The 25,749-nt window shown below is 38.6% G+C and overlaps 1 protein-coding gene across 22 annotated transcripts in view; it reads right to left on the bottom strand.

Moving 5' to 3' along the window:
* ABI3BP (ABI family member 3 binding protein) overlaps positions 1-25,749 on the bottom strand; it is a 128,461-nt gene that overhangs the window by 60,037 nt on the left and 42,675 nt on the right. For 16 of the 22 annotated variants that reach the window (XM_083500748.1, XM_083500749.1, XM_083500745.1 and 13 more), the window contains exons 6-16: positions 23,714-23,775; positions 18,191-18,242; positions 15,554-15,625; positions 15,005-15,088; positions 13,219-13,296; positions 10,835-10,909; positions 10,056-10,130; positions 9,083-9,205; positions 7,692-7,763; positions 7,344-7,415; positions 241-315 (exon numbers count right to left, since the gene is read on the bottom strand). In XM_083500748.1, the coding sequence (XP_083356874.1) occupies positions 241-315; positions 7,344-7,415; positions 7,692-7,763; positions 9,083-9,205; positions 10,056-10,130; positions 10,835-10,909; positions 13,219-13,296; positions 15,005-15,088; positions 15,554-15,625; positions 18,191-18,242; positions 23,714-23,775 (840 nt within the window). The remainder of the gene's footprint in view (positions 1-240; positions 316-7,343; positions 7,416-7,691; positions 7,764-9,082; positions 9,206-10,055; positions 10,131-10,834; positions 10,910-13,218; positions 13,297-15,004; positions 15,089-15,553; positions 15,626-18,190; positions 18,243-23,713; positions 23,776-25,749) is intronic. The other 6 variants (XM_083500750.1, XM_083500764.1, XM_083500766.1 and 3 more) reach the window with 4 other exon arrangements.

Raw genomic sequence — 25,749 nt, 5'->3', positions numbered from 1 at the left:
CTGTAGATTTTGCTCTCTAAATTCAGTTTCAGATAGAGTCATTCCGCAGAAGATTCTGCAAACAGAAATTCTAATGACATGAAAGAAGTATTGAGAGCTGGCGCCTAAGGACACATCCCCCAGCTTCTCATTTAAGAACAGTTTTACTGATTTCAGTGAAACTATTCTGAAGTAAGTACAGCAGTCTGAAGACTGCAGTCTTATTTCCATGGGTGGTAAGCATAGGATGCAATGGTATACCTGGTTCGGAGTCTGATATGTCAATCTCATCAGATCTTCTGGGGCTTGAAAGACCAGGTTGTGTTTTGCTGAAAACTAAAAATAATAAATTGATAGCAGTTGTAATTATGATTTCTTTTAAATCTAATTTTTATTTTCTGAGGTGGCTTTGCTTGCATGTAACTAGTATCAATAATAAGAGTAATTTTTTGGAAAAAGCTTTTGATTTGGTTGGTTTTTAACTAATCAAGTTTAAACACATTCACAAATGACAACATCTTAATGAAGATGTCTTTGAGGATCTTAAACTAAGGGGAATACCTTTTCTTTTGAAAAACTACACTCATCTGTCACAAACAGAAAAGGGGAATCCAATATTTTTCTTCTTCTTCAAACTTGGACACATAGGATATTCTAAAGGTTTCACAAACATGTTGAGGTCAGTATCTTTTGCTGAATATTTATATTTAAAATACATATTAATTTCAGGAGAGCAACATCAGATCCACTTTGCTTTCTCTTGTGGAAATCAATTTACATGGTACCTGTGCTATGTTGCCCTGCAAATGGCAGGTAGGAGAAGTCACTAAGTAGGAGTTACAGAAGTCCCTAGACCCTATCTGTCAACTACAGTAAAACAGAAATAATCATCTGTACAAACCTACATAGTGCCCTATTGCCTACTAGCAAGTGATGCAAAGGGCCAGGTGAGTTTTACCTTTGGGTAGAATATTCTATACATGAGCTACATATTAGAATTACACTTTGCACTATTCAACTAGCAAGTAAACATACAGGGTGGGATCCAAAGAACTCTGTTAGGCATGCCAAAGGGGTTTGAGGTGCCCAGTGGAAATTTTAACCTTTTTTAAAAATATGAATAGCAGATCTCTGTAGGGAATAGCAGCTCCTTCACTTTCAAAAACCAGATTGCCATTTGGCAGGGGGAATCACTGTACTAAAAAACAAGTTTGAAACTTCCATGCGGACATGGAACTCATTGTGCAGGGCTTTGGATTCCAGCCACAATGTGCGTATGTGTTTGTGTGGCGTGTGCATGTCTGTTCCCATCCTCTCTTAGCCCCATCTAGCATTTAAATTATACACAATCTGGAATGGTAGGGAAGAGCTTGATGGGGTGCAGCAGGTTTGCACAGACTACCTGTTCTCCAGGCTATTCTGTGCTGAGAACAGGGGAACATAAATACCTGAACTGAGCCCTAAGGGGGACCTTTCATCTAGGTGCACTGCGCCTATATGGGGAAGGACTGGACACCCAATGTTGTGGCCCAATGCCTTTTACAGGATTAAAACAGCAACAACCAAAAAATCTAACGAAGTGCTTCCCCCCAAGATTACCCCCCCCCAATGGTTGTGTTTGCTTATGATACACATCTCCATAGTCTTATGGTGACTAAGTCAGTGATGTGGTTATTGATACACCTAACATTCAAGCAATGTTGTTGTTTAGTCGTTTAGTCGTGTCTGACTCTTCATGACCGCATGGACCAGAGCATGCCAGGCACTTCTGGCTTCCACTGCCTCCTGCAGTTTGGTCAAACTCATGTTAGTAGCTTCGAGAACACTATCCAACCATCTCATCCTCTGTCATCCCCTTCTCCTTGTGCCCTCCATCTTTCCCAACATCAGGGTCTTTTCCAGGGACTCTTCTCTTCTCATGAGGAGGCCAAAATATTGGAGTCTCAGCTTCAGGATCTGTCCTTCCAGTGAGCACTCAGGGCTGATTTCCTTAAGAATGGATAGGTTTGATCTTCTTGCAGTCCATGGGACTCTCAAGAGTCTCCTCCAGCACCCTAATTCAAAAACATCAATTCTTCGGCGATCAGCCTTCTTTATGGTCCAGCTCTCACTTCCATACATCACTACTGGGAAAACCATAGCTTTAACTATACGGACCTTTGTTGGCAAGGTGATGCCTCTGCTTTTTAAGATGCTGTCTAGGTTTGTCTTTGCTTTACTCCCAAGAAGCAGGCGTGTCTTAATTTCGTGGCTGCTGTCACCATCTGTAGTGATCATGGAGCCCAAGAAAGTAAAATCTCTCACTGCCTCCATTTCTTCCCCTTCTATTTGCCAGGAGGTGATGGGACCAGTGGCCATGATCTTCTTCTTTTTTATGTTGCACTTCAAACCATATTTTGCGCTCTCCTCTTTCACCCTCATTAAAACATTCAAGCAAGAAAAGGCACTAATTGCATCTCACTCACTATCTTACACTGCTGTGTCACATTTCAACTCTGAAGAAGCAATTCAGCATTTCTTGAACGAAAATGCATTGCGTTTTCCTTTTTCAAGTCCTTCACTATCCCATGGGGCAGGCCTCCTACCATGTATCAATACATTTTCCACCACAAATGCAGCCAACCATTTTTCTCCTATCATTTCCTAGTATTTAGTTGTTAAAAACATTTATGCTATATATGGTTTTGCATACTTTCCATGCGGAAAAGTTACTCCTCCTTTTCGTTTCATGCAGATGTTTTTGTAGCGGTTGGCTGGCCTCATTACAATCAACACCGCAAGCCGTAGGCTTTAAAACCACCCACAAAAATCAGAGACCAACAAAAAAGCCCTTTGTACCACAAAGCCAAGAAAAGGTTCACTCTGAGGACAGTGTAGGGAAGTACTTTATAAATGGAATAAATAATGTTCAGGACAGGAGAAGATATCCTATAAATAACTCCCATTTATGAAGTCAGAGGTAAAAAGGGAAAACAACCACCATTAATAACTGGTGATAATTTAAGGCCAATCTAGCACATGGAGGTAATAAAACTGTAGAGCTGGAAGGAATCCCTAAGGTCATCTAGTCCAGCCCGCTGCTATGCAGGAATCTCAACTAATTTATGCCCAGGACTTCATCAGCATACTAGCTGATGTGGAAAGGGAACCAATTTTCTTGTATCAAGCTACAAACATTGCCTACTGACAAAAAACAACTCTCCACCCAAACCATTGGGATGTTTTAACTTTTCATTCAGATGTAATTCACTATAAAAACAAATTTCAGCATATAAAATTGAATTAAAGGATAATGATCCATTAGAACTAGCAGGCTGCAATTATCAAATACAGTCTGTGGTCACTCTCAGGCTCTGCATCTGTATTTTACCACAAAGCCAAAAGAAAATTTAGACCATGCCTTCTGAGGTCCTTAGACACATTTTTGGCATCAAGGAAATCAAAATAACAATGTTGACTAAGGCAGCTCAGAAATGGTGTCTATTCTTTCTTCCAGAATCTCCGTCACACCTAACCCAGTTTCCAGTGCTTCCAGCTATTGCTCCTCCTTCCATGCAGAATCCTTGACCTACTATTCCTTTAATGCTGTGCCTGTACCTGTGAAATTTTACCTCTCTTCTTTGCCATGCACACAGTTAAAGGCTTTGATTTCACATTGTCCTCTGAATTTGAAGAATCCTCTACTAGTTTGCCTGTCCAAACACCTTCTGGTTTAATCTCAGTGTTCACATGGTTGATTAAGAAGAGAAGAAGAAGAGTTTGGAATTGATATCCCGCCTTTCACTCCCCTTCAGGAGTCTCAAAGCGGCTAACATTCTCCTTTCCCTTCCTCCCCCACAACAAACACTCTGTGAGGTGAGTGGGGCTGAGAGACTTCAAAGAAGTGTGACTGGCCCAAGGTCACCCAGCAGCTGCATGTGGAGGAGCGGAGACGCGAACCCAGTTCCCCAGATTACGAGACTACCGCTCTTAACCACTACACCACACTGGCTCCTTATTAACCATATTTCTCTCTCTCTCTCTTTTGGTATTACTGTTTTATTGAAATATTTTCATTGGTTTTGTCCCGAGATGTACAGCTGAATGTGCGCAAGTTAAATGCACATACATTACAGGCTTGTTGTATGTGCATTTTTGTAAATGTTATTTGGCTGGAGAACTGCACTGCAAAATTTGGAGGAGTGCAAATTTTGAAAGATGGCTGTGTTTCAGTTTGCGCGTTGTTTTGGAAAGTGTGAATTTTGTAGGTGCACTTTTACATGCAACCTGAATTGCTCAGGACAACATGTCTGTACAAAATTAATTAGTACCAGGAGGCTAGGTTCTGAGCAATCAGCAAATTGCAGTGGTCAGGGGTTTGTTTGTTTTTTGTTTTTTAGGAAAACAGAAAGCTGTTCACAAAGACCAGACAATGGAGATATTGAAAATCAGAAAACCATGTGCCATGTTAGAGTCACACAATACGTGTGTTCTTTATGTGTCCTGGAACAGATGAATTAATAGGAAATTTCATAATATGTTCCATAAAGAAAGCAAAGAAAGTTTAAGAACACATTTTGACAAGGGACTGCAAGATATTTAAAAATGCATCTCCAGTCTGAATTCTGTGGTATAAAAAGCTAAACAGTCCACCACATAAACTCACGATCTGCTTCACTAACTTTTGGAGTTCATATTTCCTACTACATATACTGTGCTGAGCATTTCCCTCCTCATCAGTGCTTTTCTTCTAGAAAAAATGTGCCGGTACTCACCATGTAGTTGTTATAGTTAAGCCCCACAACTTTAACCATTGCTTTTTTCTAGAAAAAAAGGTGCTGGTACTGCGTACTCTGCGTACCTCCAGAAAAAAATCACTGCTGCTCATAGAAGTGAATGGGAGCCCCTGTGCTGAGGGGTCACATCCAAGAAACATCAAGAATAGACTTTAGGTCACATCTAATATTACCAGTTTCACTCCTGGGAATAAGCTACAAGTTACTCCCATGATTAAATCTGTATTAGGACAGACACTCATGTCTAGACATAAGCCAGAGTTAGAGAAACATATATTTGCTGGGCTCATGAGCAGAAATGAGTGTGAGTCCTTCCAACAATATAATTTCATCAATAGGATGACCAACAAGGAAAAAATTATGGGGACAAGTCATGTACACTACATGAAATAGGAACCCTTTCCCATATAATTTTAGGGTGATGTGTACTTTGTTATTTTTAGAGGGAAAAGTGATTAAAAAAAAATTTTTTTTAGAAGAAATTCTAAAAACATATGGAAGGAAGAATTCTGTATAATGCTGTATGCATTATACAGAAAATGCCCACAAACCGCCAACCAAATTAATTTACGTCAATTGAATTAAAGGATTTGTTTGCAAATATGGCAGACTTGGATAAATGGTTCATTGCCAACAGAAAGTACACAAGCAACCTTGGAGATTTTACAAGGAAAAAGTTGCATGATTCATAGCTCTTGGCTAAAGGAACTAGGTTTTTCCTTTTTGCATAAATGAAGAGCTATCAGAGTTCTGTGCAAAATATAACAACCATCTTAACAAAGGCATCTTTTCAGAAACTTAAACCTCACCATAAATTGGCCACCCAGAGTGTTTCTAAATGAAAAGAAATGTCTCCCTCCGGTATACTTTAAATATTGCAGAGGAAATCCAGGGAAAATTTCAATGAAGCCTTCCAAGAAAGTGTGCTTGAAATAGTAACTAAAATGCCAGGTAAATAGTAAAACCTGATGGACTGACTTCTGAAATTATGAAGGAATTTGTGGATCTCAGACTCAAGTAAGTTAATTTAAGAAAAGAAAAATTAAATTATGAAGGTGATTGTTCCTGTTATCTGATCAATATCCACATTAAGAGTAAAGCGTGCCTTGGAAACTTGAACATACCAAAAATCTGCAATCAAAATAAGCCATAACTTCTATAAGCCAGAAGGACTAGGAGATCCCAATCAAGGATTTGCCAGATTGTCGGCATGTCCACATTTGACAATGGTGATCACCTCTTTGGGATGTAAAAAGGGCATGGAATCCAGCTTGCCTCCATGCAAGCGCCAGACTAGCAGTTCACAAACAGTTCAGGAGCATTGACGGAACACACCCACTCAGATGTGCTGGCTCCCACCATTGGCCACTGGCACCAATGGGAGTTTCCCTCCAAAGTACAGCTTTGTGGGGTAGGTGTAGGAGGAAAGGTTCTGATTCTGACTGGGCTCTCCAGTGGCTCTTATTTACCATAAAAACAATACATGCACTGTTAAAACATGTGATTGCATGATGTGTCGTTTGGCCCATGCTCAATCACATTATTTGAAACGGTGTCTTGGGCACTAAGATCCACTTCAGCATGTTATGCAAACATACCGTTTTCCCTTCTAAGATAAAAGGGAGTTCCTAATACCTCAACGGGACTTTTATGACAGCAACAATAGCATCCTGATGGCTTCTTTCTTGCCAGTTCAATATGTAAGGGGCAAGGTGTCTCAAAGACCTACAGCTCTTTCTACCGAAGCAGCTTGCAGGCAGATAAAAACTGTTGGTTTAATAGGGTAGCCATGTGTTCTACTTTACAGAGGACGGTCCTCTGTTGGAAGGGCTGCCAGAGGACAATCCTCTGTTTCTAGGAACCCTCTATGTGAGGGTTGTCCAGTCCAAATCTGGTTCAAAGCTAAGTAATTATAAAAAGGGAGAGCAAAAGCCTTGACATTGCCCATCAGCAGTTTGCTAGTCAGCAAACTGACAAACAACTCATCTAATGTCTTCTTTGTTAAGGTGAGACTTATTGTATTTCTATTTAAATTCTAGATTTCCCCCCCTTCTGAATTTGTGCCTATGTATATAATTTTTCCCCTATGCAAATTGATAGTGTGGGGCCACCAATCTGCATCAGAGTCATATCAGAGGGGGGGGGGAATCAAAGCTCACTTACCCCCTCCATGCTAAAATTCTAATCCAGATTGCTCCCCCTGCACTGGCAATTTTGTACTTAAGGGCAAAGATGTGGAGCTAATGTAGTATCTAGTCTGGACAGCTTGTTTGACGCTGCCAGCTGAGCTGCTACAAATTGCCCAGAAATCCTGTTTGAGCCTACTGAATCTTGTCCTCTCCCTCTGCATTACCCGCAATGTGGAGAGACTATGGAAGTGCTGCTCAGCTGAATGTTCTTATGATTATGGGCACCAAAATTTGTGTGGTCTCCCCATATTACTTTTCCGTATGTGCATATAAACTTGAGAGATTTAGGCTTATTGTTGCATTTTACTTACTTATTTATTTTTGTCCGGAGTACCAAACTATTCAAATAACATCTGTCCTGAAAAAGGCAACGTAAGAGAAAAGTAATAATAATAATTACCCAGCCTTGTTGGTGTAGCTTTTGGAGCAGGTGGCTGGGGTGCTGAAGGAACTGGCTGCATTTCACTTGAAGCTATAGTGAAAGAAATGGCCAAACCTTTATAAAGAGCATCGGTGCAAAATTCACCTTACAAGTCTGTAAGACCCCCCATTGTCATACAGGGCCTTCTGGGGACATAATTTTGCAAATTATAGAAAGATAACTGAGGGAAGTGGAAATTGGTTGCATCATAATCCATCATGTACTGAACTAAAGAAAACATTACCATTGCAATATAGCTTTTTAATGAATTATTAAAGAAGTGAAGTTAAAATGATTGTTAGTCGTATTTTAAAAACTTGCCATTACCCAATATTTCCGTGGGCATTTGAAGTGTGTGAGGTGTTTTAGTTTTAGGAATTTCTGGCAACTCGTGTGGAGCTAGAAGTTGGAAAAAGAAAAAGAAACCCAATGTATCAGTATTCAAAATACTGAAAATAAATACTTACTACTTTGTAATTTGGTGTAACAAACAGCCAGAAAATCTTATTAATCTCTATGTTTCGGTGATGGTGGACAACCTCACTTGATTAGGCTGTGGTAAGCAACTATTTTGTTTGCTAAGCTCCACTGAATCAATACCAAACAGCAAGACAAAACAGGCCTAAACTAGTTGCACATATAGACTGACCAAATTACAAGGAGCAAATTTACAAAGACTGAGCCAAATACAGGAGTGATCACACAGGTATGAATCATAACTGAGGTTTTAATTCAAAATAGCTGAAAGTGCCAATAGTAATAATAATAATTTATTATTTATACCCCGCCCATCTGGCTGGGTTTCCCCAGCCACCCTGGGCAACTCCCAACAGAATGTTGTTAATAATAATAATAATAATAATAATAATAATAATAATAATAATAATAAAGCGACAAAACATTAAACATTACAAACTTCCCTAAACCTGCCATAGGGTGAAGATGATGTGGCATATGACAAAGATTGTGATAATATATACCCAAACCATTATCTTTTATTATGAATATAAGAACAACACACACACATTTTGGAAATTAATTATCTGGTTATTTGTGATTATTTTCATATGTATCTAGAAACCTATAGATGTACTCTATGGCTTATGCCTGACATTTTCTAATGATTCCAGACACCTTTTCTTAAGAATTAACACATAACTCTCTTAAACCTTATTTTTGGTTCTTTATGATTTTTTTTCTTTTTCTTTATGAGTGAACCTTTGTGATCTGCATGGTATTTCTGTTCATACTCAGTATAATTCCTTACAATTTTAAACAAGTGCTAGCAATATATATTATATGAGCCTATTTTTATTGTCTTACATCAATGATGTAAGGAACCATAGATTCATTTTGACACCCAAAGCTTTCCTTTCCATTAATAATAATAGTTTTGAATTAATTTCTCAAAGGCCACTTGTTCATAAGATTCCAAACTCTCCATTGTGCTTCACATTTAATTCCATCAAAATATATTCTTCTTTATATACTCATCTTATTTAATTAGAACGATTATCTTTAAAATAATGAATGAGAAAGGTGCTTTGCAGGCTTTGTAAAGTTGTAATGATCAGCTTTAATTGAAACAGGTTTACTTATTGATGTCCATACACTCCCCACCACCACGTTGCAGTGATTACTTGCTTATTATACGACAGCCATGACTTCAGTAATACAATAGAATTGTTTCTCTTTAACATATATGCACCTACACATACCAGAGGTAGCCTTCAGCAGCCCTGTGTCTGCAGCAGAAATACTATGTACAGAGTATTTATCCTGTGTGTCAAGTGGCAATTCAACCAAAGGTTTTGAAGACTCCACTTCCCTTTCAGTGTGAGCTAAAAAAAGAGAGAGTTAATATCCTTTCTTTAGACATTCAGGACACTATGGCCACATTATGCAAAGCAGGACAGGGTGATGAAGACAACTTCACAGAGATAATATTTTGTCTTCAATGGAGCTTCCAGACTCCCACTATCTTTGGGTGGTATTCAGCCACATACCTGCAGATTCAGGTTGCACAATTAAAGCTGATTTTGTACTCTTGTGTAACAAACCTGCTCCCCTCCTCAATAAATAAATAAATAAATAAATAAACCAGACTGCTAGTGACAAGGGAAGTGAAGGATAATGATTGCTTGATGCAACTCTGCGAACAAATCACAACGAATACTCAATAAATAGCCAACATTGCCTGCAAACTTTGTGCAAACACTTCAGGATAAATGCTCAACAAAGAGGTCACCCAGAAGCATCTTTTGTCTCACTACTTGAATAGCTGTGATGGATTTTGCTGAATAAAAATGGATTTTTTTAGTTGACAATACAAAAGACATTAAATATCTCTCCCAGCTAGCAAGCATGTTTTCCAAAATCACTGAAAGAAACACTGAAAAAGATGCTAAAAAGCAACAGAGACCACAGTCTTATGCATGCTTCCTTAGCTTTAAGTCACACTAAATTCAATATTGAGCAAACAGGTATAGGATCACAACTATATTTCAAGAATGCTCCATAAATACAGGAAGCTGATGCAAGACTGATTGCATTCCCCTGTATGGCAGCAACTACTTGCTTATCTATTATGTAGCAGTTGATTCTGTTTCATATGTCTGCACCCACACATATCAGAGGTAGCCTTCAGTAGCCCTAGGTCTGCAATGGAAATGCCATAAACAAAGTATTTACCCAGTGTGTCAAGTGGCAATTTAGCCAAAGGAGTTTTATTTAGTTTTGAGGATTCTGGTTCACTTTCAGAATGAGCTTTAAAAAAGAAAGAGAAAAGGGTTAATATTATTTCTTTATTGGAATGAGGACACCACATTCTGCTAGCACAGCAGTTACAATTCTACCATAATGTTCCTAAAGTGCTGTTATCAAAAGTTGGTCACATTGAGAATGTGGCGTATATGTAGTCTCATATAACCAACATGCTTAACTGTAATTAATGCATGAAGGGGTTAAGACCAGAGAGTAAGTTGTCCTGCCAGGCTTAGCAAGGTCACATTCCCTCACCTTGGAGGAAATGTTACCAAATTATTCTTTTTTTTCTACTTCCACCATATGAACCTGACCAGTAAGGATGTTTAAGATGGATGCTCTAAGTTTAGACTTAGAAAGGCTTCCACAAGCCATCTTTGTGTTGCTATACAAAAAATATAGAAACTCTTACCACTTTTTGAAACTAAGTTGTACTGTCCTCTCTTTTTTTGCTGCTGTATGGAAAAGCACATGGATCTGACCTTTGAAGAGTTTGTAAGTAAACTATTTTTAACTTACCAAACATGTAGTCTCTTTCTCTGCAAAGGGGAAGTGGGGAGTTTTGAAAGAAACTTAGAAGGGAACATTTAAAAGATCTAACAGCTTATAGTTTCACACTTTACTTTGCTGCATGTTTTGTGATTTTAAATCTCTGCAAGGGCTCTCTCACTAAATAGTACTTGCAGCACAGGAAGGTTGTACTTTACCTGGAGAGCTCTTTGTTTCTTCTGAGGCACTGGCAGCTGTAGGTTTGCTGCTTCCCCAGTCTAGTTCAGTCATAGCTGCAAGATTAAAAAAGTTAGCATAATTCTTAGTGTAGGGTAGGATATCCAAGTATAATTGAATTAGGTCAAGCAGCATGTAACAAAAGAAACCTCATTTCAGAATATAAGGCCATTGTTAGACATTTAAAATCCTTTGATCATTCAGTCAAGGAAGGGCATGTACAACGATTTATAAAACACAGTATATTTGTGCTTTCTTTCAAAGTAATTTCTCCTTGTAAATAGGCAAGGGTGTAGCTAACAATAGCCAGTCCCACTGTCATGCAAGTCAAATAGAAACCATTCCAGTGATCATTTTGGATTTATGCAAGGGTACAATTCATTGGTGGTTTGAGTAATTTAAGAGACCAAGTTAGAGGAGTGAAGACATATCAGAAAGCGTGAATAAATACAAGCTGTATTATAAAGAGAAAAGTGGTAAATGGAGCATGGAAGGGATCAAATAATGGAAAAGTACATTTACTGGGTTTTGAAAAACAAACAAAAAAAGGATGAAAATGTTCTGCTAATGAAAGGACACCACCATCATTTTCACATAAGTTTAGAAACTTGATAGTGAACCAAATATTACACTGAGCATAAAAACACATATACAGTATTTCACCAGAAATGTACTGTCACTGAAACTCCATGAAATAGTTTTTTCAGCTTGTGATTGAAAACCATTCACTCAACTTTCCCTTAAAGATCATGCATGAAAAAATATCTGGATAATTTTAGTGGCTACCTAAGACTCTGTAGAAAAGATAGAACAGTGCATCCAGGCCACCTCTCCATCTCCAAGAAGGGATACAGCTGGTTCAGCAGCTGGTAGCAGCACTACCAAGTTATTGGATGTTATTTACATAACCAGTGGCAATGCTGGATCTAAAAACCAGCCGCAAGCTGTAGATGTCTGATTAATGTTTCCAACTTCCCTGTATACCCCTTTTTAAAACCAGTGTTCTAAAAGATATCCATCGTCTTCTGCTTCATAGTTTGCCTCTTCCATGTTACTGAAACAACTAGCAGTGCAATCCTATGCATATCTCTTTGGCTTCCGTTGTGGTTCCCCTTAAACAGGGCCATCTTTACCCGCGGGTGCAAGGGGTTTGGGGCACCTGGGTGCCAAATTCTGGGGGGTGCCAAATGTATACCTACTGTATACCAGTCCCTCTTGATCGCCGGCAGTGAAAAGCAATGGAGCGAAAGTCCCCGGCCCCCTCCACCATCGCTCTGTTACTCTGTAGCATCAAATATTCCCGACGAGTCGGGAAACAAAAGCAGTTTTTGTCCACTATGTTGTTGTTACAGGTGAGAGATTTCCCCCCTAAAAAAGGTCAACAACTTTGGCTTCCCCCCTCCCCAAAGAATCTCAACTTTGAGTTCACTCCCCCTAAAAAAAAGTCTACAACTCTGGGTTCCCGCCCTCCCCTCTTTGCACACCGGGGGCGCATATGCTAAAGACAGTCCTGCCCGTAAATATGTGCACATTGGATGGCAGCCAAAATATCTCAGGCCAAAAAGAAACCCCCCCAAAAAACAGCTTGCAATAATGCAACAGAAAGCATTAAACTGGACAAGTGCCAGAGCATGTCCCTGATTGCTGGGTATGACTCATTTAAACACTATCCTAACTAAAGACACCTCAGCTATCAAGCAGGTCCCTGATTGCTGGGTATGACTCATTTAAACACTATCCTAACTAAAGACACCTCAGCTATCAAGCAGGCTGTTCCATCTGTAACAGTTTGTTCAGTATACAGAAGTGTAAAAATATTAGATGGGAGTGCAGTTGACCTCTGTAAAGGTTTAATAAGCACAACACACCAACAGAATAATAAATGAGCTTCCAAATCAGAAAATTTCTGAAGTTTATAATTCATACAAAAACAATATGGGGGTACAGTGGTACCTCGGGTTAAGTACTTAATTCGTTCCAGAGGTCTGTTCTTAACCTGAAACTGTTCTTAACCTGAAGCACCAGTTCAGCTAATGGGGCCTCCTGCTGCCGCCGCGCCGCCAGAGCACGATTTCTGTTGTCATCCTGAAGTAAAGTTCTTAACCCGAGGTACTATTTCTGGGTTAGCGGAATCTGTAACCTGAAGCATATGTAACGCGAGGTACCACTGTATAGAGATGTTGAGGGAAATAGTTAACATGCAGGAAAATGAGAATCCCTCAATACATTTTGCCTAACTGATGTAAGCTCAGTTTTATGTAGTATTTTATGAATGTGGTCTACATAAATGAATGAATTGTTAATTGAGCACACAATCTAATTAAAATAAAATAAATAATAGAAATAAACAGAAAAAAATAATCACCGGGCTGGGATTGGGGAGAGATTTCTTGTACTTCTGGTGTCTTGGATTCCGCAGGCCATTCCTGGGTTTCATTCTTAGCTTTTTAAAGAAAATGTAGGATTTAGTAAACACATATATTATCCATTACAACTACAAAGAATGTGACAAGAAGCAAAGGATCTAAATTTTTGGAAAGTAAATTCCCTAACTTCTCATTGTTCTGCTTTTCTTAATAATAATTGACCCAGCATGACTACCATAAACACTAACATCCCTGATGTCGCCAGTGGTCTCAAAACGGGAGACGGTTGAACACCCCTTCCAAACCAGATCACATCATAATAGTGTTTCACATTAGCTAGTCTGATGGACCTTGGTACATGCACAAGTGAGTAAAGGAAAAATTCAAAACCACTAATTTTCAATTTTTCAGAAGGCAAGCATTAGCAAACGAAGTTAGGATACCACAACCACAAATTTCAGGATACTGAACTTCATCTGCAAATTATTATTTTGAATTTTCTCATTAAATGGCAATTCAGTGTCTCATCAACTTTGAAGCCTGAACAGAAGATGGTCTTCCAAAATAATGTCATTAAAAAAACCCAAAAAAACGTTACTGATTTTCAGAAAACCACAACAAACTCAAGAACCCTGTAGAGTCTATTCATCACCGGGATTCACCCTTATTTTTCTGTAAGTCCTTTCACACCAAAATATCTTTCCATATTGTTTCTCAGACATTTAGTTCCTTTCTGCTTCTTCTCCTAGTCAGTTGGTGTTTAACATCATAACTCCACATGTAAGCTTCTACTCAGACTGTAGGAGTAATAAACCTTGTTTATTTATTCGTCCAAACAGCATTCTTAGCAGACTGTTTATTTCTGTACTCTGCTGCAATATATACGTGGAGCCCCAACAATGTTGTCTTGTAATATATTCCATCTCCGTAAAATCTTTTAGACAAAACTGACCAAATAAAGGGTATGTTCACCTAAGCTTCCATAGTCTTTCCAACATTTTGAATCTATTGACTTAGCTATTTTAACTGGCAAATGTGGATACATGTGATGCGCCATCAAGGGATAATTTTAAGTGTGAGGCACCGTGATACCATTTATGTTCGGTATTCCTCATCTTTCATGAGCAAAATCTTTGAATGGTGCTTTTTTTGCTTAGTCTACGTTTTCCTCCTAGTTAAGACAGTCTGTCATCTACTAAGCTTTTGATCTTGCAGGTCAAGTGGGTTTACTTGAAAAAGAAGAGTTTTTTGTTGGGGGAAACACAGTTTTGACCATTGATATACTGTCCTAAACAGTAAAACATATTTAGACCATTCATGTATTTTAGACAATTTAATTTTGTAAAAAGAAGTTTATATTTTAAACTTTCCAATTTATTTACCTTTTTAAAGATTTCTACACCCCTTTGCAGCCACCTTTGATCAGCTCATTGGTGCCAGCTATGAAATTTGCTTTAGGCAGGGAACAGTTCCACTTGGTGATTCCGGATCAGCAACTCCTCAGTGTGGCCAATCCCTGTCTGGTTTGCCAGCCACCAGCAATCACCAAATCAGTGCCAGTGGCAAATTCCACTTTCAGCAGGGATCAGCTCCAGTTGCCCCCTAGGCACTCTCAAATACTTGGTAAAACAAGGCTAACAGGCTGTGTGATGGTCTCAGTGACCCACAATGGCGAAACATTCCCACTCAATTTCCAAACATGGATGTCTAGCCATCTTGGAATGTCAGAAGCTGGGCAGACCTGATTTACATGCTTCCCAAATCCAGCTACTTGTTTCTGCTTACCTGGTTTTTTCTCTGGTCTTTCAGAGATATCCAGTGATGGCAGTTTCTGTCGGGTTCCATTGAAATCTGGTACAATAAGGTGCACTACACAGGAAGGTAAAGGAGTTGTTCATTCAGGAGTAATTTTTTAAAATTGATGTTTGTAAATAAAAACTAATATAAAGTGTTAGCGGTGTGGAGAGAGAGCAGTAGGCAAAGAAGATATAATCACGACGAAGGTACTAGTTTCATATTGCAAGTCCTACAACCTCCTTAACAGCCCCAACCAAGTTCCCATGCAAGCATTTTACCTTTATGGAAAACATTTTTTACTTACTTGCTGGAGACAAGTAAAGGGTTGTCCCCACTTCACTCATAAAGAATGATAAAAACAATGTAGCTAACCAGCAGTTTTAAGAATATATCTTTCCTTATCTCTCTGTGCTCAGATACTGTAGTAAGTAAGAAAGATGCAAAGCAAATAATTATAAGAAAAGAGAAAACTCTAAAAGGTAAGGGTTGAAGGTGAACCCTAGTGCACCTATCCAGAATAATGGACATCTTAGTCACCTAGTATTGGTCCTGCTAACGGAGCCTTCTCTGGGATTTTAGATTGTGCCCGATGTGTGACATTTTGAAGTACTGTGAAAACAAGAATGGAATGGAACAATTCTCATTATCTACATTGCCTCTAAGTTGCTGCTAAATTACAAATCAAATTCTCTCACACACATGTTCAGTACTTGTGACAATATGCAGCCAAATTCAGTAAGGTCCATTAATACTATGCCATCAAGTTAAGTAAGTAAAGAGACAGATATAAATGTCAGCAATGAGAAGAATAGAGTCCATTTGATTAGGCAATAAGGAAACCACAGGGGATTTTAATGAAAGTAGTTTCAGTGGAGAGAAAAAAAGGCAGAGGCTAGGTTGCAGGAATCAAAATAAGAGTTGGAAGAGAGGAAGTCAAGGCGGCATAAATTTGTTTGTTTATTACATTTGCATGTCACCGATCCAACCATAGTTATCAGGGCAATTAACATAAATAAAATACAATTCACAAATAAAAAATATAGAAACCAAAACAAAATAAATCACCAAAGCAAAAAAAGTCCAGAGAAAGACTTCAGCTAAAATCAACATAAAACATAGCAGCTGAAAAAATGTAAACAATTAAAACCAGCACATAAACCAGCAATTGGAGACTTGGTGTACAAGTGAAGTACCAATGGCTCATAATGAAAAGGCAGCAAAGATGGCAGGTGAGCCTCTCTGGGGGGAGATATTTCATAAGACACCACCCTATGTCAGGTGTTTTGAGATAAATGCAGATAGAACCTCATTAACTCCATTCATTATTGCCCTCTAACTGATTGAGGGGGGGGGGTCATAAGAATGGGGGAAATGGTGGTGTATTCGAAGGAAGTGTGGAAAGACAGAAGAGACAGGTTGCTGATGTGGTAGTGGAATAACCACAGAGTAGATGGCTGACAGGAGTGGAAAGGGTCAAGGGGAATTGAAGACAGATGAAACTAAGGAAGAAGTGTGGACGTCTCACTGAAATATATTAAAGGTGAGGTGGGAGAAAGAATAAAACACTGGTCTTCAACAGGCAGGTTGTGCTCTGATCTAAGGTGGGTCACAACAGGAGCACTACCACCATGCAAATACATGAGAAAAGATTAAGAAATGGGGCCCAAAACACATGTTTGGGTTAAAAGCAGGTCTTGGGTCTGAAAAGGTTGAAGATACAAGGAATAAATGATTCTCAGAGATGGCGGGGTTTTCAGAAGGAATCCAAGAACGTAAGAACACCCCTCTGGATCAGGCCATCTACACTTTTTTCCATAGTGGCCAACCAGATGCCTGTGGGAACCTGCAAGCAGGATGAAAGCAGAAGAGTACTCTCCCCTCCCATGGAGCTGGACCATAGCCATCCTGGCTAGTAGGCAGGAGCAATACAGTAAGAAAGGTAGGTAAAGAGCTTAATACAAATAACTTCATTTTTTAACTGAAAGAGACAAGGATCCAAGCAGATTGTGGGGCCTTCTCAGGACATCAAAAGAAGAGAAGAAACATAGATTATTATTAGATGGTGCACAGATCAATGTGCTGCCTGGCCAAGAGAAGGAGAGTAGGAATTTAAAATGGCCTTTGTGTTTCCTCCTAAAGATGTTAGCATCACGAGATCATCAATAAAGTTGTTGGATAGAGGGGCAGTAGAGGCTAATCTATTAGGTGAAATGGGACACTCCTCCATGAGCCTCAGTCTGCGATCAGTTTTGGGCCACTGATTGCTGAAGCTGTCAATGCACTGACTACATGTTGGATAGCCACAAACACAGTGATTCAGCTGTTGTGCCAGAAACAAGCTTTTGATGTGCGCTTCATACCTCCCATTTTTGAGAAGGCAGAGGGATACATTGTTGTTTTCAGGTACCCCAGCTAAGACTGATGTGATCTAAGCCTGTGCATGAAAAGAAACAAAGAAGCAGCTTTTAGAGTGGGTCTCAAAAAGAGGTAACAGTCTTCGGTTCTGGAAAGTGCCTTTTGGATCTCCCTCTTTGGGGGACTGATGTAGGGCAATGTGACTGCTGTTGGAGTATCTAAGAGGTCTGCTTCCACTTATGTCCCATGTGTAAATAATCTGAAGTATATCATAATGCTTTTATTCTCCAGTAATCTGTCCTCTCAAAGGAATCAAATCCAGGTCACTCTGTTCCTATTCAATGTTTAACTTTAGGTGTCCCACAATATGTTTCCAGGTTCCAAAATTCCATTTGACCTATACAAAACTGGGCTCTTGGAATGGATATAGCCAGATGAAATGCTGTATTGCCCTGGGATTGTGTCCCTAGGACAGTTTGGTGTGCATCTTCAAAATCTTCCCCTTTTTTTGTAGCCAGAAGAGATAATGGGACTTGGTTGTTGCCAAAAAATATTAATTTAACCCAAGATTTTTTCTTTTCTGCAGGGATAAGAAGTCATGTTATAAGAACTGATCAGAATAAGTTAAGTTTTGCATTCAGTGCGACAATGGAATTTGGTTAAAGAGATTAGATTTGAGAATGTTTCCTCCAGTCTTAAGACAAGAATATTCCTTTCTGTTCATGGACACGCCCCCCCCAACACACCCCAATTATTTTCATGCATAAAGAAATGTCTTCCATTCTATGGAAATCAAGTATGAGAAGTCACACACATTACCTTGTTTGATTATTGTATAAGGAAGCTGAACTTTTGAATCTGCTGGTATAAACTGGAGAGGAAAAGAAAACATTCTATAAAAATGCGAATGTTACTTGCTTTTTTTTTTTTTTGAGGTGGCAAAATAAGTTTTTCCTAAAGCTCAGTTGTCCCAAGAATGGACATATCTTCCAAGTGCATAGAAAAATAATACTGCTGCTTCAGTTTTATCTAGCTATACAGCCAGTACATGTTTAACTTCATAAATGCAAATGACCCATGCTGTCCTGCCTGCTAACAGCCTTGCAGGACAACCTATGGCTTTTGATTGCTGAATCTGCAAATGCACTATCCATGCAGTGGATTGCCAAAAAAACAGGGGTTCAGTTTGGGCAACAGAAAACAAACCTTTGATGTGCATTTCATACCCAAGCACTACCATAAGGTAACCAGATTTTTTTCCAATGAATCTGGGGACACTTTTCAACTTCAATGGATTTTGTATGGGGACTGATTTGTAAATCCGGGGACTGTCCCTGGGAAACGGGGACGTCTGGTAACCTTATGCTACCACCCAATTTGGACAAGGCAGAGGAATATATTGTTGCTTTGAAGTTTCAACCACACAGAGACAACATCCCACCTGACATGATAGAAACTGGATTTTAGATCTGGCAATTGTATAGTGTGTTTTTATTTGATAATGATTGCTTTCCAACGGAATAAAAATCTCTTTGTCTTTACAAGGAAAATAAGATCCATCGTCTTAAAAAACTAGCTTTCTGTGTCACAGAAGTGGCAAACTTCAGCTCTCTCCTATTGGACCTTCTGGATAGCCACTGCCTTAGGCAGCTCCCACAGCCAACATTTTAACTGTAGAAAGTCTGGAAAGTACAAGAAATGCCAGAAATGTGGAAAACTCAAATCAGCAATAACTCTTAAATCTTCTCTGAGTATAAGGCTAATGTAAGAATGTAACGGAACACATGCATTCTGTCCATTTTTCAGTATGGGAGTGTGTATATATTAAAATGGCCAACTTATCACATGCATCAGAACTATAATTCTATATGGATTGCAGTCCAAACAGACCCTCTCCTGGCCTTGAGGAGCAGCTTTATATGGGGTACCAGAGGTAATGGGATCTGGAATAGCCCAAGTGCTCCTTTAGATCCTGTCCATAATTTGGAAACATGTGCACTGGGCATGATCCAGCAGGAGTATGACACTTGTTACACTTTTCATTAACTTTCCCGAGTGGCAGACTTGGGAATTATGGTGCCCTATGCATGGTCCAAAATTGGCGACCCCAACCTCACTCTGCCTCCCCAAAGGTGGGCAAGGAGGCATCTGGTTTTGGGAAGGAAGTGCAAAGGGTGCGGCAGGTTCAATTACAAAACAGCTTTAGCAGAAGAATCAAGATTTTGCGATTCGATCTTAAACAGGCCTGAAACGGTTAGACCCCAGGACAGAATGTGAGTAAAACTGCCGCATAACTTGGTGATAATTGTACAAGGATCTAATATAATTATTTGTGGTCAGCAGGCATATGGGCAGAAGGGAAATGGTTGTTTTTCTACATCTGGTTTTCAGAAGCTTGTCAAAAAGCCTTCCAAAACAGCTAGGTTATGAGACAGCAGGTTCAAAAAATGATAAAAGCATAGGAAACTAAACTATTTACACTAGAAATAATAATAATAATTACATATCAATAGTTGGAGCAGAAGTTAAGTATCTGTGTTAACCCAGTTTCTGCTCAAAAGACTCAACAATCTTGAAAATGTTTCCTTCATTCTTAGTCCCAGTTGATAGTTAAGTATATTATTTAAGGAACTTTGTAACAAAAAGGCTGGAAGCAGCTCCTATGTTTTATTTACTTATCTCATTTCCTCCTAAAGGGGAAGGAAATTCTGACATCATGTTAAAAGACCTTTGGCATTCCCAGGGATCAGGCACCAGCCTGGCTGTAGATACTGTAGTTGTAAGAATTACCTGTCTCAACCCCAGACTATAAATCAGGTTGTGTAACTAAGTCTACCTACAATATAAGGTGCAATGAAAGCATGATTTGATATTCAGAAGACATCTAAAAATTAAACAAACATGGTTATCACAAAGAGAGGATACATTATGCAATATCATAATTTACACTGACAGCTTTACTGATTGATGTGAGGTTCGTTAAGCTTTTATTTCACAGAGAACAAATGTGAGAAATGAAGGACTTAAAGACACTACTGCAAGTATATAAAAAAAGCAAAGAATCTTGTGGCATCTTAAAGAGTAACAAATAATTATGACTTAAGCTTTCATGACTACAATCTACTTCATCAGATGCATAAAATGTAATCCTCAGGCACATATTAAAAAGTGAAAGTTGGAATTAAATGGCAATGAAATTGAAAACGTACAGTCTGACAATTAAATTAGAACTTAAATTCATGCAAAAGGAACCCTCCTGAGTGACCCTTCACAGTAACAGTAATTAGTGATAACATAATTACAGTATGTTAGCATTGCTGAGTAAAAAAATATTCAGGACCAATTTAATAGAATCTTTGAAAAGTTTTAATTAGTGATGGAAGGATCTGCCATTTTTTGTTTTCTCAGTTGGTTATTTTTCTGATCTTAAATTAATTCTTCACATTTCTATGATGTGGATAAATCACTTCTGTGATTATTATTTTTTAAAAAGAATATCTCATGAAAATTCTTCAACATTTGAGTGTGAATTTCTCCTAACACACAGTTTTTGTATGTGGTTTTTCACAACATAGTCCATTTTTGTATATTTTCACGAATATCTTCCTTTGTTCCACAATTTTTTACGCAATAAATCCATTTTTGTAAATCTTGTTTGGTTGGAGAATTCCACTGCAAAATTCAAGTGTGATTTTCGGATGGCTGTGTTCTCATATTGTTTCAAAGTTTGAGTTGCAAGGAGTTAGGTGTGAATGCAAACTGAATCAAATTTCTCCTAGCTGTAATTTAGCAGTTTCATGTTGGTGTTTCCTTTTGAAGTTCCTTTGTTCAAGGATGGCCATAAATAGGGTTGCCATATTTCAAAAAGTAAAAACCAGGACACCCCAAAAGTTGTTGGTTGTTTTTTAAAAATATATAAGATAATAGTAATAAAACATTTATTAAACTGACTTGCCTAACATCAATTTCTCAGAAATTCCCCCCAGACATCAATTCCGCTCAGGAACCTTTTTCAGCCCAAGGGCCACATTCTCTTCTGGATAACCTTCTGGGGGCCACATGCCAGTGATGGGAAGGGAAGGGCTAAAGGCAAATGTGGCTGGAGCAATAAATATGATTTTTGGCTTTGAACACTATGAGTTTCTTCACTATCCTCTCTATCCTCCACTCAGACAAGCAAGGAGCATTGTCAAAGGACACATTCCAGCCAGGCAAAATCACATATGGAAGGTGCAAAGCAAACTGATGAGTGGCCCAGGAGAGTGTTTTGCCTGGGGAGAGTCCCAGGCCTGAGATTCTAGAGATGGCTAAACATTACTGTAAGATTTGTGTTCTTTTATTCGTTTGCATAGGGACTGCAGACCTATCCATCCTACACAGAATACAGACGGAGATTGATGTGCCATAAAATTATATGTGACAGAAAAATGGGAGATTAATAGAAGTGAGCACTGCATAACTAAGAGAAGATTAGTTATACAAGCAGTGCCAGAAACCAGACATATTGACTCCTGATTGTATGCCTAATGCACTTAACCATCTATGTTTCACGTTCATCTGGTCTGGCAAAAACATAAAAGAGTAGGAAGTAGCCATGTAGTTTTTGGCAGATAATACATCTTTTCTTTCTTTCTTTTTTGCTGACTTTTTGGGAAATGGCCAAAATAACATACATACATTTTAAAGATGCAAGACTTTAAGTCAGGCCTGCTCCATTTGACTGGACAAATCTTTGAGAAAATCTTGTTTTTCTTTGGAGATAAACAGAAGAAACTAAAGTTCCTGCCTTCTCAGTCAGAGAATCAAGTAAAGGACTCCACCTTGGAACTTGACATTATAAAACTGTTGCATCGGAATCAAGCAGAAGTGAAATACATCTTCTGACAGTGTTTTCTTCTGCCTCTTCCATACTCATGGCTTATAGAATATAATAGACAACAGACCAAAGGATGGCATGTACCGTAATTTTTACAGCTTTCCTATGACCCTGTATCTGGCTTGCAAGGAGGTTAAGAGAGCAGAACTGGATGAAGAGTGTTTTAATTCTTTCCCACACAACTTAGAAACTTGACATTTGGTATACATGCAGACAAACGTACCCCGATTCCAAAAATGCACAACCACAAACTGAAAAAAATAGGATATGTCTCTGGTTCATCTCTGGTTCAAACTTCTGAGTTAAACTACATCCCAAAATGATTTAACATTTTCCCACATGAGCCACGAAGCTGAAATTCAGTTCACATGCAATGGCACTCTCTTTAGTTCTTTATTAGTTACACTTAATTAATTGCTAGACTAGTATGAAAATGGAATATTTACAGTGAACATTGTAATAAGCAGTATTCTTAACAAGCCAATCCACATATGAGATAGAATGTTGGGAGATTTGCCTATCCATCACTGAATGATCTGATCTCACCAACCACTGGTGCTGGGCCTGCTGTGAATTCCAGTATTATGAGGGAGAAAATCTTTGCTCTATCCACTTTCTCTACATATGCATAGTCTTAAACACTTTTATGTGTCGCCTCTTACTTGCTTTTTACCTAAACAAAAAAGCTGCCAAATATTTAAACTTTCCTCTTAAGGGAGTTGCTTCAGCCTTTTGATCATTTTAGTTGATCTTTTGTGAATCTTTTCCAGCTCTACAATATATTTTTTGAGCTGAAGTGACTGGAAATGTGCATAGTATTCCAAGTGAAGTCACACAGTAGATTTGTAATGATGGCCAATTCATTTTGATTATGATATTAGCAGTTCTATCTAACCATGAATTCTGTTCTGGCATTGTTAGGCAGAAAAGCAAAGTAAAATCAGGTTGACACCTGATTTTCTAATTTACTCCCAAACATTGATTCTATCAACAACTCAAATGTTTTTGACAGAAACAGTGTTTGGGGAAAACTTTGAAATTGATATAATCTATATCTGTTATCCATGCTTGTTGCAGAAATAGAATCAAACAAAGTCCTTCTACACTGTAAAAGCCCCCCAGAGAACAGTATTTGTGTATCAAATTGCAACGATAAAGCAATTATATACCATGTTTTTCCATCTCCAAAAATAATTCTCATCTGCCAGAGCTGGATTTGGTATAAATTTGATATACTGCACCCAAAAAAAGCTACTAGGACAATTCAGTTTTCTGTGAAATTGCGAAGGACAGGGTACTCTTCTGATTTGAGGAAGTGAGAAGTACTTGTGTGTTCCTTGAGAGGATGTAATAATATTGTTTGCATAACTTTAGTTGAGAGAAAGTATAAAACCCCCAGAACTACCAGATTTGATATATTAGTCATTTATACAGTATTAGACCCTAAAATAAGCTTAGTTTCATACCTGAGTTGGGATTCTTGGTATTTTGTAATTATTCTGGAGTTGTCCATTTTCTTTGTTTTTACCTGGTTGAAAAACACAACAAAATAACTCTGTGTTTTTCAACACACAAAACCCCTTTTAATATTCAAACATAGGGAGATCTATTCCAGTTGGTCCCCAATGTTTATGGCTGTTAATGATCAAACTCTTATTTATTCTCCTTCTATTTACATTCTCAACAGTATAGAGCTCCCACTTTTTGTCCAGTTCAGACACACACAACAGTTCAAGGGTAGGGAATGGATCCTCTTGTTTCATCAAAATATTTATTCTTGCACACAAAATCCACATTGACAGCTTAGCTATAGTAATGGTTATGGCTGCACCATGCTTAACCATTATTAATGTGAGCTAGAGTTTCCATTGTAACTATGGTTTGAAGCAATACTTTGAAAAGGAAGGAACTGGCATATGAGTGACAAGAGAGCATGCAGGCCTGCAGAGATTGGGAGCTCTATACATGTGGCTGGTTTGCTGGTTGGGACAAAGCCCAAAGACCTGTTTTTGGTTTAGTATTTGTAAACTGTATTTGTAGTATTTGTAAATTGTCTATTTTAATCTGAATTTATGTAGATTATTGTAGTGTGGGCTCAGCAATTAATATAGAAAATAGAGGACATTACACAGCTTGAGAAACATTCCATACAGACACAAAGGGTTTTCTACTGCATGCATGAAAGATTTTAAATCAGAATAAAACAAAAATGTATGCCATAAATAAAATGAAACAACCATAACCCAAATTAAGGAAGCAAATATGCTGCTTCAGAACCTACTGTATTTTCCCTTGTATTGGGTGAGGTTTTTTGACACAAAAATCATGTCAAAAAACTGGGGTCGTCCCATACACAGACAGTGGCCATGGGGGGAGATGCTGTTGCAAGCAGAGAGCGATCTGGGGATGCTGGCTGGCTGAAGCACAACTTCCCTCGATGGTGCTGAGCATGGGAAACACTCCCTATCTGGGCAGGGGAAACGATCTAGGGAGTGTTTCCTGCCCACAGATGCGTGGGGGGAGAGGCTCTACAACTTTGGGGCATCTCCCCTCATTTTCTTAAAACTTAGTCCCCCAAAATGGACTATACACAGGGCGTCTAATAGATGGAAACATATGGTAGTTTTTCAGGTGAATGAGCAGAAAAGGGGAATCTTCAATTATGTGTGAGAGACAATGCCAAGCACTAACAGATGCTAGTACTGTAGGAATAGACGGATGTAACAAAATGGATATGATGCTATTTTGCCATGTAAAATGGGAGAGGAAAGCAATCCAAGGGAAACAGGAACTAGAGACATCCACTCTGATTTTGCAGGAGCAGAAATCAATAGTTGTCAAATTAAGAAAGGCTATTCAAAGGGCAATTAAAACATTAACCTCCTAGCTGTGATCAATAGAAAGAAAGAAATCCAGAAAGATCTGCAAACAGGAAACTTCTAATTAAAGGTACATGCACCCTGAACAGCCTCAACAGTTCACACTGTACAGGCTAGTGCTACATGTTATTGCGAACAACAACAATGAAGCAGGTTATTAAAATATGACATGTTGCACTGCACTGATTTGACTGCAAGAAACCCTAGAGAAAAAGGCAGATGTGAGTTCATGAAATGTCTCAAAGTGCAGATTAATACTGGAGAGCAAACTAAATCTGTTTGGGGGCATGCTGTGATGTCAGATTTGTAAAAAAAGAATTTAAAACCATCTCTAAATTTTTATTGATTATCAACATGCAGTACAGTCAAGTGCAAGTCTTGACATTAATAATTTTAACGACTGCATAACATGCCAATAATCTGACCTTTCCCTTCAATAACATAGAGCCAAGCTATGACATGATGGGACAGCTGTGCTTAAGTCTGCATCATGCATAGATGTAGGGAGTCTATTATTGCAATAAGAAAAGAGAGCACAGGGGATGTGAGTGAAACCCATGCACAGCCCAGCCATACCTCACTTTGCTCTGCTGCTTTAATGACCGCTCCCCGCTTAAAATGGG

Source organism: Podarcis liolepis (genome assembly GCF_965112155.1).
Source record: "Podarcis liolepis genome assembly, chromosome: 4".
Classification (NCBI taxonomy): Eukaryota; Metazoa; Chordata; class Lepidosauria; order Squamata; family Lacertidae; genus Podarcis; species Podarcis liolepis.
Note: the sequence above shows the minus strand (reverse complement) of the source record. Positions and strands in the feature narration are given on the sequence as shown.